The sequence below is a fragment of the Diceros bicornis genome, chromosome 3, assembly GCF_020826845.1.
Source record: "Diceros bicornis minor isolate mBicDic1 chromosome 3, mDicBic1.mat.cur, whole genome shotgun sequence".
Lineage (NCBI taxonomy): Eukaryota > Metazoa > Chordata > Mammalia > Perissodactyla > Rhinocerotidae > Diceros > Diceros bicornis.
Genome location: NC_080742.1, coordinates 65,203,206 through 65,223,552, shown reverse-complemented (window position 1 = coordinate 65,223,552; position 20,347 = coordinate 65,203,206). Strand labels below are relative to the sequence as shown.

Genomic DNA, 20,347 nt, shown 5'->3' with positions numbered 1-20,347 from the left:
TCCTCTACTTTCTGCCCTTACCTGCTCCAATGGATTGATTTAGCTCAAACTACATATTTAGCCTTGTGATACTGCTTTTATTTTCTTTTAAAATAAATGTTCCAAGTTTTTATTTTTAATATCAACTGGTTAAAATATTTTTATTCCAAAGCTTCAGATCCTCTAACACAGCAAAAAAAAAAAGAAGAAGATTTAAAATGTCTCTGGAACTCAGCTCATAAACATATGCAACTTTAAAAACTGAAAGTTAAATCTGAAACATACTGGGGAGAGTAACATGGATGCTATCATATTAAAGGCCTTTGGAAGCAGGCTAGCATAGTCTACACGCCATCAGACCTATTTATAGAGCTGACTCCTTTTTGCAATGTCAACTGTAACATTATACTTATTTTAAGCTTCAGTATCTCAAATGTCAGCCTCTACTAGTTGTACAGTTCTTCCTTATTTGATATCAGAGAGCCCAATGGAGCCTTCTGAAGAACCTAGTCAGGTTAGCAAAGATAACTTTTTAGAAGTTCCTAATTTATCTGATTCTCTTTCTGAAGATGAAGACGTTAAAGCTACCTTCAAACCTGGTTTCTCCCCTCAACCTAGCAGACGAGGTTCTGAATCCTCTGAAGACATGTACCTGGACAGTCCACCTTCAGGTGCAAGAAGAGTTTCCTTTGCTGACACCTTTGGATTCAATCTTGTGTCTGTCAAAGAATTTGATTGCTGGGATTTACCAAGTGTTTCAACCAATTTTGACTTAACGAAGGACATTTTCCACACAGAAGAATATGTTTTATCTCCACAATTTGACTTGCCTTCTTCAAAAGAAGATCTTATGCAACAACTTCAGGTACAGAAAGCGATACTGGAGTCAACTGAGTATCCTTCTGGGTCTACAAGTATGAAGGGCATTATTCGAGTGTTGAATATTTCTTTTGAGAAATTAGTATATGTGAGAATGTCCTTGGATGACTGGCAGACATATTATGACATTTTAGCAGAATATGTCCCGAATTCATGTGATGGTGAAACTGACCAGTTCTCCTTTAAGATTTCATTGGTTCCTCCTTATCAAAAAGATGGCAGTAAAGTTGAGTTTTGTATACGTTATGAAACTTCTGTTGGTACATTTTGGTCTAACAATAATGGCATAAATTACATACTGGTTTGTCAAAAGAAAGAAGAAGAGCCAGAGCCTGTAAAACAACGGGAAGAAGTTTCTAATAAACAAATAAAAGGCTGCTTAAAGGTAAAATCAAGGTGAGGATATGTCTTACATTCTTTACTCTTCATAATCTTAAAGTTTTTTTATGTCATTCTTTATTTCACGTGTTGTAAGAAATAGCCATTCTGTTTAAAAATGTACTGCTTGTCATGTATTAAACAATGGTGCTAGGTTTTTAACAAGGTCAATGCTATTCAAATAGTAGCACTTGTTATCTCTCCTCCAAATGTAAGAAAAATATGGGTATAATGTAATAGATAGAGGGGGGGAGTGCAATGCATATATTGCTTGCCTAATGAGTTATAAATTGCTTAATTTCAAACCATGGAATCTAGATTTTTAACATGTAAAATATTTATTTTGTCATTTAAAGTATATTTATTTTCAGTGGCTTTTAAATGTCTATGCTGTACTTCAAAACATTTCTGATTAACATAAAACTGTTTCAATATGTACCTAGTGCTCAGAAATTCATAGAATTCCCCAACAGCTGCAACAAACTTCTTAATAGCTGATTGAGCAAGTCATACAGGGGTGTTTGGAGGATACATGTTAAGCTAAATCATAAGAGCTATGACTTTAATGATAAACTAAGAAAAAGACATAAGTATATGAGTGACATATGAATTACACATAAAACTTTATAATTACAAGCAAATGCAACATTATGGAACACAAAGTAGTATAATTTAGTAAAAGTAAATGGAGCAGAATAAAAAAAAATGACCCAAATAAAAATAAGGATATTCAGCTTTATAGATTAGAGATTTGGGATATGAACTTTCATTAGCAGCTTTGCTCTCCTGTTAATATGAAAAATAAAGAAAACTGGCATTCAGCTCTCTCTGTTGCAGAGATGGCTAATTTCCATGACGTTAGGTTAGTAGATAAAACATCCAAGAGGAGAGAGACCCCTCCTATTCCGCAGAGTTGCTCCACCAGCCACAGGTAAATATTCTGTTATCCTCTGGGAGGTCCGTCCTAACTGCAACTAGACCCAAAGATTCTAGTAACTGCACCAGAAATAGTGTAATATGATGAAAAGAGAACTGTATTAGGAGTCAAGACATTCAGATTCGAAGCGGAATTAAATAAAAACCTAAAGAATGACATTGGGAAAATTTTAACATCTTTATGCTTTAATGCCTTGATCTATTATATGGCAATAAATAACTATTAAATGTATTATTCTAATGCATTAACAAACTAAATATTATATAGGTGGAAGCAATTCAATTATAAAATATTTCTATTTTCATTATCCTTTAAAGTCATGTGAAAGATCGACTTAACTTGGTGAATTATGCCAACTTTCTTAGTCTAACTAAAACTTTCTCAGATTTTAACTGACGCTAAGAGAGATAACATAATCATAATCTCTACTTGTGCTAAGATAGCAATTTATATATTTATGAAATTTCTCAGCAACATATTAGCTATATAGACAAAATAAGTTCAACACTATTTAACAAACTAACATATACATAAACATACACATATTAAATATTTTACAAATGAAATTATCATCAGTGAATATCTATTAAACACGCCGCAACTTGCTCTATATGCTGGAGAAAAGCAAAATTTAGAAAAGGCACACACTTATTGTCAAGAGCTAATAAAAGAAGCAGCGTATAACTCACAGGATTTTTCTGCAAGGTAAAGATGCAGCTTTAAAATGACAGGCAATACATGCTGAACTATGGTATAGACACGGGATTCCTTTGATAGACCCAACTTGACTTAATACCAAGAACAAAAATGGGCAACTGATAGGGCTAATCTTCTACCCCAGTCATGATATTATTAGAACTCTTCCTAGTCTAAGATATGTATAGCTATATATATCCAAACACGCATTTGTATTCAGAACAGTAATCATTAGATTCACAGCGGACACCATTCAAGTTTTAATATTGCTTTGGGGAAAAACCTGAGAAGAACTAAACCACAAAATGGTCTAAAGGCCTGTAAAGTTTCCTAATGAGTTATAAAAATGGAAAAAATCTCTTTCCTTCAAAACCACAAATACATTTTCTGTACTTCTATAACTTAAAAATGACCAACATAATTCAAACCACATTTTGAAAAAAGCATTTGCCTCTGGAGGAGGCCTTTTGTGCTGAGTTTCAGTCCAACATGAATTTTTACATCTGATTTATATAGCACTCAAAATGGAGTGTATAAAGGAAATCCTGACAGATCCTTAGAACAGCATGTGCCATAATAGAATATTTATACAGCTTTTCCATGATAGAATTTATATGCAATGGGGTTTCAAATATTCCTAAAACTCACACAAGAGAGCATTATCAAATTTCTAAATGAATATTGCAGTTGGATTTCATTGTGAAGAATTTGGTTAGGGAAAAATAGCGCACCTTATTAGTGTTATTTCACAAAACGTGTCGTTGGCTAAAATAAAAATGAACTAATACTTATTTGATCAAAAATTATAGCTTCTAAAATATCCTCCTCCCTCCAAAGAGTTATAGAATCTAAATGGGTCTGTTTGAGCATGTCCACCCTTCCTATGTAGCTTAAATTGGAGGTCACTTACTTTAAGAAGATAAATACAGAAGAGAAATTTGAGTTTTTGCTTCATACGTGCAAGTAGGTTAATAATTGTGTGTAATGTAAGTCAAAGTTAAAATGTAAATAAGGCTTTCCTAATGTAGAGAGTAACATCTAACTTGAATTCCTCTTAATACCAAAGTTAATTTACTATCAGAGTCCCAGAGATTGCATCTTCTGAAAGTGTCAATAATCCCTTCGAATAAGTACAGAGCAAACTGTGGAAACACATTTAGTGAAGCAGGATTTCTGTTATGTCAATCACTCTAGGCACTATATTTTCTCTATTGAGATTTTTTTTAGGTCAGAGTTTGCAAATCTCCACATTGATGTGGTTGTCTATTTTCTTTAATGTTTGTTAATCTATCCACTTTGGACAGAAAGAAATATCTAGAGGGAGAGGAAAGCAGAGTTTCTAACTCATAGGCATGTGACTGAGAGTGACCCCAAGGTATTTAATTGCACTGAAAGGCACGCATCATGAGATACTTGATAAGTGTCACCACATATGTGGTACTGGGGTATGTGCTAGCATACTAAGCAGATTTCTGATCTACATTCCATGGGCTGTATTTCAAAATAAATGACCAAAGGAAACAAATGCATTGATGTAAATTACATTAAATGTACGTAGATAAATAAGCTAAAATTGCATACAGAAGCAGTATCACCTCAAAGTTAAAACTATGGGCTTCAGAGTTAAACATATCTGAGTTTGAGGCCAAGCTCTACCACATACTAGCTGTGTGACCTTGGGCAAGGTAAACTTGGTTTCCTCATCTGTTAATTGGTAATAATAATAGGACTATCTCCTAAGGGTTGTTTGAGATTTCCATAGATAATACGTATAAACTTTTGGCACAGTGTCTGGCACATAGTAAGTTATCAATAAATGATATCTGCTATAACAAGGCACAGCTAACTCTACCTTTAGGTGGATCTGACAAACCCCAGAAAGGCTGAAGCTGCCCAAAAGTCCCTCTCCTGTTTTCTTTCAGGGTTCCTAAATTCTCACCTTTGGAGAGCCATTACTTTGTCTCTTGCAGGATTTTAATCAACAAACAAAACTAATTGAATGGTAAATTTTCTTGAGATATGTGTCGCCTTATATCTGGAACATCTGAAAGCTGGAAGAGATCTTAATGACTATTCAAATTTCCACATTTCATGGATGAAAAAATTGAGGACCAGATCAGAAGAAGTAAAAAAGGCATTCATCTTGGGGTTGAACAGACATGTGTATTAATCCCACAAAAATACATACTTAATAGCTATGTGGCTGTGGAAATATTACTTTACCTCTCAAAGCCCCAGTTTATTCATCTGTAAAACAGGAGTAATGATGCCTGATGTTGTGATGATTAAATTAAAGTAAAATGAGATTATATTTTTGAAATTTCTAGTCGAGTATTGGGCACATATAAAGTAGTCATCAAAAGCCAACTATAATTGTCATCGTCATTTTCGAATCTTGTTCAGCTGACTGATTTCCTGATTCTTGCACCTGCATCATTTCTCCAGACATCTTAGGTGTCCTCGATCATGTTCCAAAACTCATTCAATAAGTGTTTGTCAAGGACCTGTGTGTCAGGGACTGTGTTGTTAGGCACCAGTATCCAACAGAGAAACATGGCTGGAAACATGACCCTTGGAACATGAGGAGTGACCCCAAGGGAAAGGGCCTCCCAGCGGCTGAGAGCAGAGAGAGGGAGAGAGGGAACGCCAAAACCAAGCTCAGATTCTGTGGGTATAAAATGGAAGCCATGGATACAAAATGAAATAAGAACTGTTTACATACATTTCAGGTTTTCTAGAGTATGTGATCTATAACTGATCTTGTGTACTGGCTAGTGGAGCGACCTTCTCAGCATCTTTTTTTTTTACGCCCACCAGCTGCGAAGTGTATGTTCCCAATCGTTGGGTACACAGACTGACTTCATCTGGTTTTTCGTTTTATTAAGTGAAACCGATTTATTATTTTAAGTAAAGACATGGCATGATATAGGTGTTGGATGGTATTTATAACTTGGCCAGGTGAATGCAAATAAATTCCTGAAAGATTTTAATGCCAAAGGAGAAGACTGATCAGTCTTCAATTTTTGTACAAGGAATAGAACCAGCCACATTTAAAAACGAGAAAGAGAGAAGTGCTTTCGAAAGCATAATTTTAAGATTACAGTGAGTTTATCTTTCAGGGTGGTAAAATCATTAAAATGAGGCCAAGAAAAGCATTGGAAAATGGGGCATAAGATACAGTCATGTTGCACGTTCCAGTCAGAGCCACTGGTTCGTGAGACTTCCTTCATTTACATTTACAGTATAATCTGGGATCCTGGAAATAGTCCAAGGGTGTAAATAGCCCCAGGAGGCCTTTAGGACTTAATGTATTCTATAACTAACTTGTTTTGAGTCTGTACTAATTGTGGAAGCTGGGTCTGTTTAAGGGAGGGACTTTGGCAAGGCCACATGGAAACATAAAACACAGCTGCACAGGACTCGTCAAGAGGACTGTTTGGAAGCTGCCAGCTGGTTGGCAGCAAGGAGCCAACTAGCTTAGAGTTTCCTTGGAGATCTACCAGGGCTTCTTGGCTTTCTGGTTTTGTGGAAATCCATACCCCTCTAAGCCCAGACTTTCCCTAGAGGAGTTTTGAACCTTTTCTGAGAGAAGAAGGAGAAGAGGCTGTCATCGTTCTGGTTTTCTCTCAAGCGCTAGCTGAAGGGAAGCATTACAGATGCCGTGCCTCATCGGATCCTCTGGGATCTCTAGGAGCCTAACTTCCCCACCTGAAGCCTGTAAAAGAGGAGCTGGGCACAAGATCTCTGAGCCAATAAAGCTTCAAGCAAAAGAAGGATTGTGAATTGGGACACTTAGTTTTTCACCTTCTTTTAATTCTACTGACTGTGACTCTTGTCCCTGTTCCAAGTTTTTACGCCAACATCCCAACAGGAATAACGTAAGGGAAGTGACCTCGGGGGCAGACTCCTGAGGTGGGCCTGATCACCCAGTGCCCGGGCAGACTTAACAGATCCTCTGTACTCTGACACCTCACTTTGAAACTGTACCTGAAATTTACTTATATATCTATGCACACATATATAATACATATAAATATATTTATCTATATAGTATGTATATAATATATATAATATGTATGATATGTATAAAATACACATGAAACTTCTTAAATGCAGACACCTTTAGGATGGCAGGGGTTATCTTATTTTACACTCAACTAAGATCAGTTGTACAAAAGGGCTTTGAGTTTGTATCGAGACAATGGAAATGGATAATTTTAGGGCCGAGAGTACTATGAGGTACAAGGCAGATTTGAGTGCAGAGTTGTGGTGGTAAGGGCTCCTTAGAAGCATGAGGGCTCTGGGGGTCTGGAGTGTGTGTGTGTATTTGTCGGGGGGGAAGGTGGATTCCAAAAACAACAAGGCATAATGCAGACAGCACCAGCTTTACAGCAGGGCAGATTTGGGCTTTCCTTCTAACGAATTACTAACTGTGTGAATTTAAATTATATTTCGTATCCATTTTATTCAAGTGTAAAATAGGGATAATACTTTGCACTTGACAGAGTTGCTGTGAGAAACACGTGAGCTAACACAGAGAAGCATCTACCTTGGTTGTTGACACTTTCTAGATTCTCAACATGGCATCGGTGATAAATTCCACATTTTAAAATCTTGTCTACGGCTAGTCCTATGCCCAAGATTAACGGAGGAATGCTTTTCTTCCTCATTATCATTCCTGCTGCCAGGACCCAGCCTAATACAAATAGTTTCAAAATTAATTGTGTTTGGGGTTCAATAAGATTTTTGGGCACTAACCAGGGAACCTAATATTTATGGTATTGCTTCTGTGGGTAAAAACGATTTCCAAATTCCAGCAACTTCTAGGTTACAAAAAATTTTGGAACATCACCTGTTCATAAGTTGGACACTAGGTGTTTTCCTTTTTATTCACGAACTACAACATGTTTCTTCTTAAGATGGTTCTTTTGGACTAAATAACTGAGTTGGCTGCACAAAATTTCGTCTTATCATCCCCGTATATCTGTGAATAGAAGATGAAATTGAATTTTCTATAGTTCTTTTCCTCTAAGAAAATATATTATACACCACTGCATTTTGGTCATTTCTTTATTTTAAAGCATTCTCTGTACCCTACCACTGTATAAAAAAGAAAAACCTCCTGGGGACATAACTCTCAAATATTTTCAGATTTTTATTCTGCTTCTCTAATAGCTTTATTTGGGTAACCGGCATGGCAGTGTTATTACCTATTATATAAATAATAACTAGTTTTGAAGCCTGAATCATACCATCCTGCTGTTTAAAGATTATATGACAAATAGAAATAAATTGCTAAATTGGACTGTTATACTGCATTGTTTAGTGACAGAGACCAATTGCACATTAAACAAACCTGTCTTAGGAAATTTTACTATTTCCTCCCCCTTGTGTTACTCTGAAAATTGTCTATGTCGTACATCAGTGCTGTTCAAGTCACAACTAGAAATGGAATTGTAACATAAGATAATGACTGTCCTATGTATATGTATGTCCTATGTATGTATATTTGAATTTTACTTTCCTCTTAAAATTTGCAGTAGTACTAAAGATCAAAATATCCCCAAATTTATATTGGTAAAGCTTGCCAAGTAACAGAGCTTTTCCTAATTATGTGAAACAGATTTTATAATCCATTTAACACTGATGGTATTCTGGCTTGTTTTACAGAATTAAGCCATGATACAAATCTAACCTTTTGACACTAAATCTATAAGGAAAGCCCCAAGCTGATTTTCATTCTTAAAAATTACTGTGGATGTCTTCACACAATTACAATTCCCTTAGAATTGCTCAGGTAAATTTCAGCTTCATAAGCCATATACAGAATAAAGCTGGGCAAAATACTCACATTTTACTAATATCTCCTTTTGACGACTAATGTTTATTTAAATATTTTAATAATATATTGTTACCACTTAAATATTCTGAGTATTTGCCAATAGAAAAATTGCACGGATTTTTCACATTTAGGTGCAGCAGAATAAAACAGTCTTTACATATAATCTTAAGTAGGTGTATAAGACCATTGTGTTTAGTGTAAATAAAATTATAATCGTCGTTTCCAATGTTAACATAGCACTTGATTTCTGAACAATTTTCATTGAATCATATTGTAAAAGAGACCATTTAACTCTGTCTTTTGCTTTCAGGCAGAATTATTCTGAAAACTCCCCAAGCCATATGATTATATATTCTCTTCGTAATCATCTCTTGGGAAGATTGTGTCCTTCAGTAATATATTCTATCAGGAAATTCTATGTCTTTTATGTTGCCATTCATATTGTTCTGCCTTTAATCTTGTCATTAGTTTACTCTGATTCTTGGTTGAATTAAATCCAGGAGTCCCTATTCTTATACTTTCAAGTTAAATAGAACTACATTGTTTCTGTGACTGATTTCTATTTTCCATGTCAAATAACCTCAATAACTTTAGATTTTTCCCCTGAGGATCTAACTAGTAAACTAAGAAACTGGTCTTTTATATATAAAAAATATAAATAAACTAGTATTTTAATGCAAAAGTCAGAGAAGAAAAAACTCATCACCGAGTGGATTTTCTTAAGGGGTGAGTGATATCGCTCTTATGAGGACCATGTTGCTGGGACTAAAGTATCAGGGCCTGCCGAGTAGGTTAATAGCAGACTAGCTAAGGAGCTCCCCGAATCCTGCCATCTTTAGCTTTGAGTTCTGAGTACTGGAGGTATTATTATTATTATTACTGTACTCCCTATGGGAGTCAGAGAAAGGAAGGAAACTTTATTTTACAAAATTACAAAGCTAAAAGTATTTCAGAAGATTACTCAGTTTATTTCTCAATCTTACCTAAAAAAGTAGCTGTTAGAATTTTTGAAACTCTCTTACACGAATAATGAATTAAGAATAATAGTTACACTATTTTCTAGATATCTAATCTTTTAAATAAAATTTCACTTGAGAATGTAATTGTATAAGATATTGAAAAGAAATTTTGAATAGATTTGTAAAAATCAAATGTAATATAAATCAGCTGAAATTTAAATTGATTGTAAGTGTATCCTTTTATAGAAAGGAATACAGTGTCCATAAGCAGAATTCTTTGAATATATGTTAAATTTATTTTGTGTTTTATCCTGTGTGTGTCTATGTGTGTGTGTGTACAATTTTCATTAAAAGCTATTTGATATAATCAATGAATATGTGCAGAGGACTGGTACAGTTAATCCAGTTAATAATTTATTTAGTAAATTGAACATAAAGAGCAATATAAGTAATACTGTCCATCTACATTCAAATTATCCTTGAAGCATTGCTTGATTGGTGGAAAAAATACACAGACACATATCTATATATGAGCTTTTCACATAAACTTTGTCTCTTTTGTGTGTGTGTAATACACATAGTAAAGACACTCTTCTGATAGTTCCTATGTTTTCTAGTATTTCACATTTTCTATATTAGTAATATCTCATTCCAAGCTAACTTTGGCAAACCAGTTAAGTTTTTAGACAGTGCTAGTTATGTGGATGTTCAAGACATTTGTTTACAAATCTCGTAAAACTCACGTAGTCCAACAGGAACTATTGTTGATTTCTCCATATTATGGGACTTGCTTTTGCCCTTTCATTGTTTTGTTATGCTTCCTTTAAATTACCAGTATTTCTGGCAACATTTTCCCATGGAGTAGCTATTCCTAGGGTACAAATTAAAACAACTTTCCTCAAATGAAAGACTTGCTGTTTGCCACGTTTGCATCTGATGCAATTTATTTATAGACAAGGAAATTAACATTTAGCAAAAGACTTAGTATTTATCAGATATTTTTATGTTTGGAAGGAAGAGTAATTTTGTCATAGGCCCTCTACATCTGTTTAGTCAGAATGTTTACAATGGTGGCATTTACAATGGTGGCCTTTTCCTGCACATTAAAAAAAACTGTGTGCCACCTTCCCAACCGGACTGCAAGTTCCTTGAGGTCAGGAACAGGGTATTAGTCTAAGCGTATTCTCTGCAGTGACTAACACAGGGCTTTGCATATAAAAAGCTCTGAAAAAAAATATCTATTGGAGACAACCGGTTTTTTGACTGATCACCCTCAGGCCTGGTAAAATCCAAAAAAGTACCTTCTGAGCAATTAAAGAATGAATTATGCCTATTGTAGTTTTAATGATGAGTGCTTTTATTGTTTTCACAATCTTTAAAAATCAGATGCCTTCTGGTCATCTCCATCTGGATATCCAGGTGGCAAACTAATTCCCTTATGTCCAAAACCAAAGTTCCATTTCTCCCCCCAATCCTAATTCCTTTTCCTTTAGTCTATATTTTAAGTCACAGTCATCATTCCTGTCATGCAAATAAGAAACTTCAACATAATAACTGATTTCTCTTTTGCCAACTCCTGTTAATTCTACACCCATATTATATTCTATGGCCATAGAGGCAATGATGACTCCTTTGAACAAAAATAAAAATTATTTTAAAAATTAAGAATAGAATAGAATGTATAATTGAATATACAAAATATATATGTATATGTTTTAGAAAGGGCAGAAGCAAGTCCCATTATGTCTTATATATTATATATGTATACATATATAATGTATACATATATACATATATGTATACATATGTATACATATATACATATATGTATACATATGTATACATATATACATTATATATGTATACATATATGTATACATATGTATACATATATAATGTATACATATATTATATATGTATGTATACATATATAATATACTTATATAATAGAATATACAAAAACACATATTTACGTATTATAAAAACAACAGATAAAAATTTGTCTCTGCAATAACTACATATTTGTTACCTGAATTGACTCAAAATTAAATATACAATAGAACACATTAACCGTTATAACCTCTTATAAACAGTCTAAATTTAGACAGTTACTTTCAGTTACCAAGGTATCAATGAAAGATCAAACTGAAAAATAAATCTAGGCTACTGTGAGATACTCTACTCATTGTCTTTCCTTCTTTCTTGTGTCTTCTAAAAAGCTGATTCATTGAGTCACTACAATGTTACTTTTCAGTATTGTCAAGTAATCTTAACATCTCAAATAAAAGAAATATTCCTTGGGCAGCCTTTTACTTCCTTCATACCACGATCCAGACCAGTGGGACTAGAGCCAGAAAAATTCAACAGGTTGAATAACAAAAGAAGAGAGGCAGATATTGTATGTCCACTGATCAGAAATGAGTTATTCATTCTTTCTTCTTGCCAGGACCAGTACTCCTGTTAGTGCTGCTGCTGCTCCTGTGGCGCTCACTGATTCTGATACCTGTGGATTCTGAGCGTGGCTGTTGTCCTGTCTGCTGTGTACCTAAACTGTGTAGATTCCTCCTGTGTACCTTGACCTAAACACTGTTAAGTTGTATACCACTGTCATCTCTGTCTTGAGATTGCAGAGTCTTGGTCTTCCCCTACATGAAACTACAAAAATAAAAACAATTAAAGAGGAACAATGCAATGCATCTAAATGTTTAATCTTAAAACCTACAAAAAGGTAATATGATAAATCTGCTATACCCTATCAAGTACTATTTTTTAATTTTGATATAATTTTAGATTTAAAGAAAAGTTACAGGAAGTATATGAAGACTTCCCATATTCCTGTGTTCAAATATTTTAAAACTATATAAAAGAGGAGTCCAGTTGTGTTTATTCTGATAGGCAAAAGCTTTTACTCTTGAAAACTTTAAGCAATGGTAATTTTCTAGTTTGTAGCTAATTGTTGATTTTGTAGAATATAAAATATATTTAAAATGTTTTGTTAAAATATTAACAAACTCAAATGGAAATAGTACTGTTATCATCAGACATATTATAATGCTTTTTAAACTTCTTAAATTATATTATTTTTCTTTTCATGGCACAAGAATTGGAAACAAATATATGTTTTTAGGCAATTAGCATAAATATATTTTTATATGGCAAAAATAATAGTATACCCCACCTATAATGATATGTCAATTAACTCTTACATCACTATCCTCAACTCACATCTCATAGTTTGCATTAAGAGTTCTATTATAATTTTCCTAGTATCCTAAAGGACATTATTCTACAAAACCTGGAGTCTCCACCCAAAGTATAAATATATTATTGGGTAGGTAATGCATGGCATTTGTAAATAGTTATTTTTCACTTTATCAGAAGTATTTCAATGAAATTAGCTGAAAATTAAACTTTTATCATTTACATTTATTGTTTTCCAATTAACTTTCCATATGCAGATGTGGATAGGTTACTGAAAATGTTACTTATGAGCCTGCATTGAACGTTTTCTGGGGAAGGCTTAGCTGTTGACTGAGCTATCTGGAGAGATATTTTTTAGTATGATAGAATATACTGGTCTGTGATGAATTGTAACCTCTAAGGAAATTAATTTTTTGGAAATCTTTTTCAAAATTATGTTGGTGTGATTATAAGGGTCAATTGTGTGTGTGTGTGTGTGTGTGTGTGTGTGTGTGTATTTCTCCAATTCCTGGAAAATTCCTTGACCACTTATGGTAATTTTGGACCAATTTCCTTTCATTCTTCTAATTTTGTATCTAAGGATCTGTAACATTTGTTAGAACTTGGCTACAAAACCAGGTGGGACTCTCATCTCATGTATGGACTATAACCTATAAACAACTTTAATTCTATAATATTTTACTACCTTAATAAGTTAGCTTGTATAAACTTAAAGAATGTATATTTTAAATCTCTATACTATTATTTCTTTCTTTCTTTCTTTTTTATTGTGAGGAAGATTAGCCCTGAGCTAACATCCACACCAATCCTCCTCTTTTTGCTGAGGAAGACTGACCCTGGGCTAACATTAGTGCCCATCTTCCTCCACTTTATATGGGATGCTGCCACAGCATGGCTTGACAAGCGGTGGGTGGGTGTCCGCCCGGATCAAACCTGAGAACCCAGGAGCCGCCTCAGTGGACTGTGCACGCTTAACCGCTACACCAGCGGGCCAGCCCCTCTATTATTATTTCTTGAGTGGTATAAAATTATCTCCCGTTAGACCACCTTTATAAATTGTGGTAAGCGAGGCCAGCCCCATTTCACATAAGGATAAATTTAGGCAAAAAGGATTTATTTGATCAAGTCCAGGAAATATATAAGAGGATAAGCTAAGTTTGTGAATTAAGGTCTCTAATTCCCTATGGCTCTGAACCATAGTGCTTCAATAAGCCAATTATTCATAAAGAAATTATGGAGTTCTTATTGTATGTAGAACTCTCCTAGGCAGCTTCTATCTTCAAGCATTAATTTGGTTAAGGGATAATATTTATATACATGAGAAGATAGTTATCAATATAGTATGCGCCAAATGGAATGGCACATACTCAGAGGAGATCATAGGAGATACAGAGCAATAGGCAGTAGAGAAATGATTGTACTGCACAATGCCCTGATTAGGCACTGAATCACAGAAGAATTGAACTTGACTTTGAAACGGTAAAACTTGGGTAAGTGGAGAAGGGGCAGGAGAGCATTTACATAGAGTAAAAAATAATTGTGTAAATGGTAGTGTAAAGGACAAATTGGAGTTTGTATTAGTCAATCAGACTGCCTGGTGTGGAAAGAATTGTAGGAGTCAAACTTGAAAAACAAGGTTGAAAAATAACTGTACAGTCTTGCTAGTAACTTTATTCTTTATGCTCAAGGACAAGTAGTATTTTAGTTACATTTATCCAGAAAGAGTATGCAGGATAAATTAAAGTGCAGAGAAAAGTATGAACCCAGATTGTTAACTGTAAGAAGGGATACTGATATAATTGTAAATGTTGAGTATAATTTCCCCAATGTTTTTATCCTAAGATGCTTTCCATTAATGATGTTGTGTGAAAGATTCTTCATTGCCTTGAAAAATTGCTTATGACATTTATGAATATCATCATACTTATGATTGTGTTTGAGGTGTGTCATGGATTAAATAATCTTTTCTATGTTCATAACCATTTTTTGCTTTCTGTCTCTATATGTTAGAATGTTTAAAACAGGTTTTATCCTTTTCTCGTTATCAATATTAATTATTTAATTCTGCTCCAGGTCATCTTTAGTGTAAGTAAGCAGATATGTATTAAGGCACAGATATTTAGATATTTTTATACTTATTTCATGGATGATTCATTTTACTAATCTGGTCGTGCTTAGAGAAAATATCTTTTGGTAATTAGTTTTGATCAAATTCTTCCTTCAAAATCTAAGGTTTATGCTTTAACTTAGTGAAAAAGATTAGTCTAGGCATCTCGGTCTTTATCCTCTTGAATGGATATATAGAAATTACACTAGAATGGTTTCTTCTATAATACCAATCACCTCATTATTGAGAGAGTATGGGTATTGGTTAGTATGAGAGAAAAAACCCTCAAAATATCAGTAGCAAAGCTCTTACTATGCCCTTCAGCTTGTGCATTGATAGGGAGTTAAAAAAGAAAATCAGTGACTAGAAGAAATGAATAAATGATCTTCATGCATTGAATGAATATTTGTTGAACACACACTCTGTGCCATGTACTGTTCTAAGCACTGGGGATGCAACAGCAAAAAATTGACAACCCCTGTCCTCATGGAGCTTACATTCTAACGGAGGAAAAACTAATAAGTAATAAACATAAAGAATGAGTAAGTTATGTTAGAAGATGATAAATGCAATTGAGAATATAAAATGCAGAGCAGTGTAAGAAGAATAAGGAGTAAAGATTGCACTTCATTTAGAAGGTGACAATTGATGAGAGACTTGAAGAAAGTCAGTCATGATGAAATCTAGGGGAATAGAGTTCCATGCTGAACGAAGCAACCAGTGCAAATACTCTAAGCAAATTCAAGTGAAGGACCTTCCCTTCCTGTTTGCATTGGGTTCTCATGCTCAGGTCTCTAGACTCTTGGGCTTATTTCCCAGAGGACCAGTTACTACCCACAAGGTCTCTGAGAGAAAGGGGGAGTGCAGGAAAAGCACAGACGAGAACATGCAATCAGCAGTTTGTCTTTGACACCTGCTCTTTTAGGGTCCCTGTCTCCTTTCTCTGGCTGCTTTCTGGTTGCCTGGATCCTCGTATCCTGTCTTTTAGGTCTATGTTTTCCACTGAAGGCCCCAGTTGCGATTTTGTTTTAATGAAGGTGGAGCTGGGCTACAGTTAATCTAATCAAAGAAGAAATTCCACATTTGAGTTATCTTAAAAAGCACTAAATAATTGTATTTATCATTATTTTTATTTTCAAAATGTTTTGATTATCTTGATTATAGAATACTAGTGTTGTACATATTGGATGAGTTTATGTAAATTGGTACTTGTGAGAAAAAAATATTTTTTGTAAAATAACATCATATACATATAAATCTAGCAAACCACTGGAAAATGATGATTATGAAAGATGGCGAGCTTAATCTTGCAAGTGCCGTCACTTATCATCAAATCAGGAAAAAAGAAGACCAGAGTATATGCGATTTGGTATTTTTGTATGAAACATTCTCTCACATATAATAAACTCCAAACACATTAAACTATCAGAGTTATTCACAAACTTACAGTTAAACCATTAAATTGCACAGTCTGCCTTTTTCGATAACTGTCGCTTCATCTCTATTATTTTCACCTCAAGACTCTAATTGTTTCTTTTATGGGATCTAACCTACTAGTATCCTTGGAAATATACTATATGGTGCTTGCATTTACAATAATTGTTGGGCAATGTGCCACACAGTACAATTGGAAAACATTTTACTAGCCTAAGTCTAAATCCTCACGAACACCATCAGTTTTATAATGAGCAATATAGTTGTTAATTTAGAAACAATGAATGTCTCTTCTCCTAAATGGCATCTAGGTTTCCTTTCAGTCAAAAAAAAAAAAGTTAAATTCACTGAAATATGGATAGGTAATCCCCTTGATGAATGAAAATTAATTGCTTTATAGATCTAACAGAAGCAGAAGTACAATCCACATAAAAGTTATATTAATGCTAGCCTGTTTGATAATGTATACCCTCTCCTTCCTACCCCCAATCGAAAATCTTAATAACAGAGTGTTTTTACTGAAGGACTTAATTTCACAATGACCATATCTTCACATAGTAAAAGCTGGAGTATAATAGTAGTATACTCAGGGTTTCTCAAACTCGGCTGCACATAGAAAAGGAAAAAATAAGACATTCGTACCCAGATCCCACTACAAAGACTCGAATTTAGTTGGTCTGGGGCAGGTCCCAAGCTTAGGTATTTTTTAAAAAGCCCTCCAGATGATTCTGATGTGCATGAGGGCTGAGAACGACTAATAACCATGAGAATTAACACAGGTGTTCTGAGTTATAGTTTTTTTTTAATTGAAAATCATTTAGTCTCCGTATCCACCAAAGAATAATATGATTTAAACAAGGAAAATTAGTAAATCTAAATGAAATAACACTTTTGTGAGTACGGCATGAGAGATTTTCAAGCAATAATAGCAACATTAAGGACTGTGGGACGATGAGATACAAAAGATAAAGCTTCACACTGGGGCTGGCCTGGTGGCATAGCGGTTACGTTTGCATGCTCTGCTTCGGTGGTCTGGGGTTCGCAGATTCAGATCCGGAGCGCAGACCTATGCGCCGCTTATCAAGCCATGCTGTGGCAGGTGTCCCACATACAAAGTAGAGGAAGATGGGCATGGATGTTAGCCCAGGGTCAATCTTCCTCAGCAAAAAGAGGAGGACTGGCAACAGATCTTAGCTCAGGGCTAATTTTCCTCACCAAAAAAAAAAAAAAGATAAGCTTTATAAATAAGGAATTTATTAAAGATCTTTTGCCCCTCTGATGACTTGGGGAAGAGGAAATGGGCACATTAAACAGCATGGTAAAGTTAATTTCCATTTAAAATGAAGTAAACTTTTAGAAAGTATTCATTTTTCCTTTTAAAAAATATATTTTATGATTCAGAATATCAAACATTTTAATATGATTTTTAAATCATATTACAGGATCTGACCTTCCTCCAGTCTGATCTGTCTTTACAAGCCCATGTGTATAAACAGTTGTTATTGCCTTCCCTGGCCACCTCTTTTCCCAGAGTTTGGGTTAGCTTTCTTATTTCTTCTGTAGGACTCCATGCTTCCCCAATCATGAAAGATACAACTGTGATTTTAAACTGCTAGTTTGCATTTATCTTTCTTTAGACTATAAACATTATGAAGGCAGAGTTTGTTTAATCTTGGCTTGTGCTAGTGGTTTAACTTCTAGCATAATGCCTAGCACATATTAAATATTTGTTGAATAAATATACATTGAATTTTTTCCAACATTGTTCTGAATTAGCATGATGAATAGAAGGACTGAGTTCTTTTAAACTCACTTGATAGCAGTGTTCAGAGTGTTGACTGTAGAGTCTTGTGCTGCCTTGTTAAAAGTGTGGCAGAGATCCCCATCTTTAGCAGTGTAACTACTTCTCAGCAGAATTCAGCTCTTGTACCTGACTTCTTTAGCAGTGCCAGTCTGTGATCTAACTTCTTCAGTCACCTGCTCCTTGCCTTTTGGTTCATATCTGGTTCATCCTTCCCCATGTACCATATTGCTCTTGTACTAATCTCCAACCATAGTCTATTTTAGTGAGCCCTTCTTACTTCACCTTTTTAGGATTTCCTCGTAATGAACTTTGTTCTATTTAATCAGGGATCCAAAAGCCTTTGACCAGGAAAGTCATCTTGGCACTGATGAGCTCCTCCCTGCCTACTCTATCTCTTCCAGTGGTAGGCTCCAGAGAAAATAAGATGGTGTTAGTACTGTAAGCTTCTTAAATCAATTGGACTTCTTTCTTTGAATCTATATTCACTTGCATCATCTCTGAATCTACTTACATCTACTCCAATCTAGAACCTGGGTAGGACCAATAACTGGTGGATGTTTTCTAGCATTTAGTATTGAAATTAACATGAGCAAGAATGTAAAATATAATTAGCTGTGTGTGATAATTGTATTATAAAGATTATTTATATTAATAATAATATTGCCTCCTATTTAAAGAGTTTTAATCAAATAAATCTGTGTAGATCTCTTTAATGTAGCAAAGACCTTAAAGCTAATTTAAAAATTTTATTACTTGGATATCATTCAAATTAAAAACTTTTGCACTTCAAAAGACACAATCGAGAGAGTGAAAAGACATCCAACAGAATAGGAGAAAATATTTACAAGTCATATATAATAAGTGACATATCCAGAAGAACCCTTACAACTCAATAATAAAAAGACAAATAACCCAATTTAAAAATGGGGAAAGGATTTGAATAGATATTTCTCCAAAGAAGATATATTAATGATCCATAAGCACATAAAAAAGCATTCAACGTCATTAGTAACTAGAAAAACACAAATCAAAACTACAATGAAGTATCAGTTCACACCCACTAGAATGACTATAATCAGTAAGACAGATAATAACAGGTGTTGGCGAGGATGTTGAGAAACTGAAATCATAGAATTACCGTAAACCCAGCAATTTCACTTCTAGGTATCTATCCAGGGGAAATAAAAACGTGTCCACACAAATACTTGTATGTGAATATTCACGGAAGCACTATCTACAAGAGCCAAAGGGTGGAAACAACTCAAAGGCCGATCAACTGGTGAATGGATAAACAAAGTGTGGTGTATCTATACAATGGAATACTATTCAACAACAAAAAGGAAGTACTAATACATGCTACAACATTGATTAACCTGAAAAACATTATACTCCATGAAAGAGGCCAGACACAAAAGAACACATATTGCATGATTTCCTTTTCAGGTATATGAAATGTCCAGAAGATGCAAATACGTAGAGACAGAAAGATTAGCAGTTGTCTAGAACTGGGCGTGGGAATGAGTTGTGACTCTTTTCAGGGTGCTGGAAATGTTCTAAAATAAGATTTAGGTGATGGTTGCATAGCTCTGTAAATATACTAAAAATCATTGAATTGAATACTTAAAATGAGTGGATTTTTTGGTATATAATATTTGGTATATATTTTTTGGTATACCTCAATAAAGCTGTTAATTTAAAAAAGTATACTACTGATTTCGTATGGGGATACAAGCATTTCGTGACAAATAGATAAAGACTTCTATAGACCCACTACAGAGTTTAGGGTTTATGGAGTTTATAAGTTTAGAAATAAGGGTCTGTTTCTCCTGAAATTTGGTAGAGAAATACTGTGAATGACGGTATTGTATTTTAGATGAGACTAGAGAAATAAAGTGGCAAGAAAAGAATATAGATAGCATATAAAGTCCCACATGAAAAGTTATATTATAACATATTTTCCATACATAGTATGTGGATAAGCTTCAAAAGATTACTAGCGTACCTTTCCATGAATTCCGTAGCTAATTCTGCTGCAGGAATAAGGAATATAAGTTTGATCTCCCTCTTCATATTATGTTAACCAAAGATTGAACAACTTTCACTCTGTAACATTTTTCTTATTGTTTCGATG

The 20,347-nt window shown here is 34.4% G+C and overlaps 1 protein-coding gene across 1 annotated transcript in view; it reads left to right on the top strand.

The window, feature by feature from the left end:
• Positions 1-466: 466 nt before the first annotated feature.
• PPP1R3A (protein phosphatase 1 regulatory subunit 3A) overlaps positions 467-20,347 on the top strand; it is a 40,929-nt gene continuing 21,048 nt past the window's right edge. The window contains exon 1 of the mRNA XM_058528648.1: positions 467-1,254. Coding sequence (XP_058384631.1) covers positions 467-1,254 — 788 coding nt within the window. The remainder of the gene's footprint in view (positions 1,255-20,347) is intronic.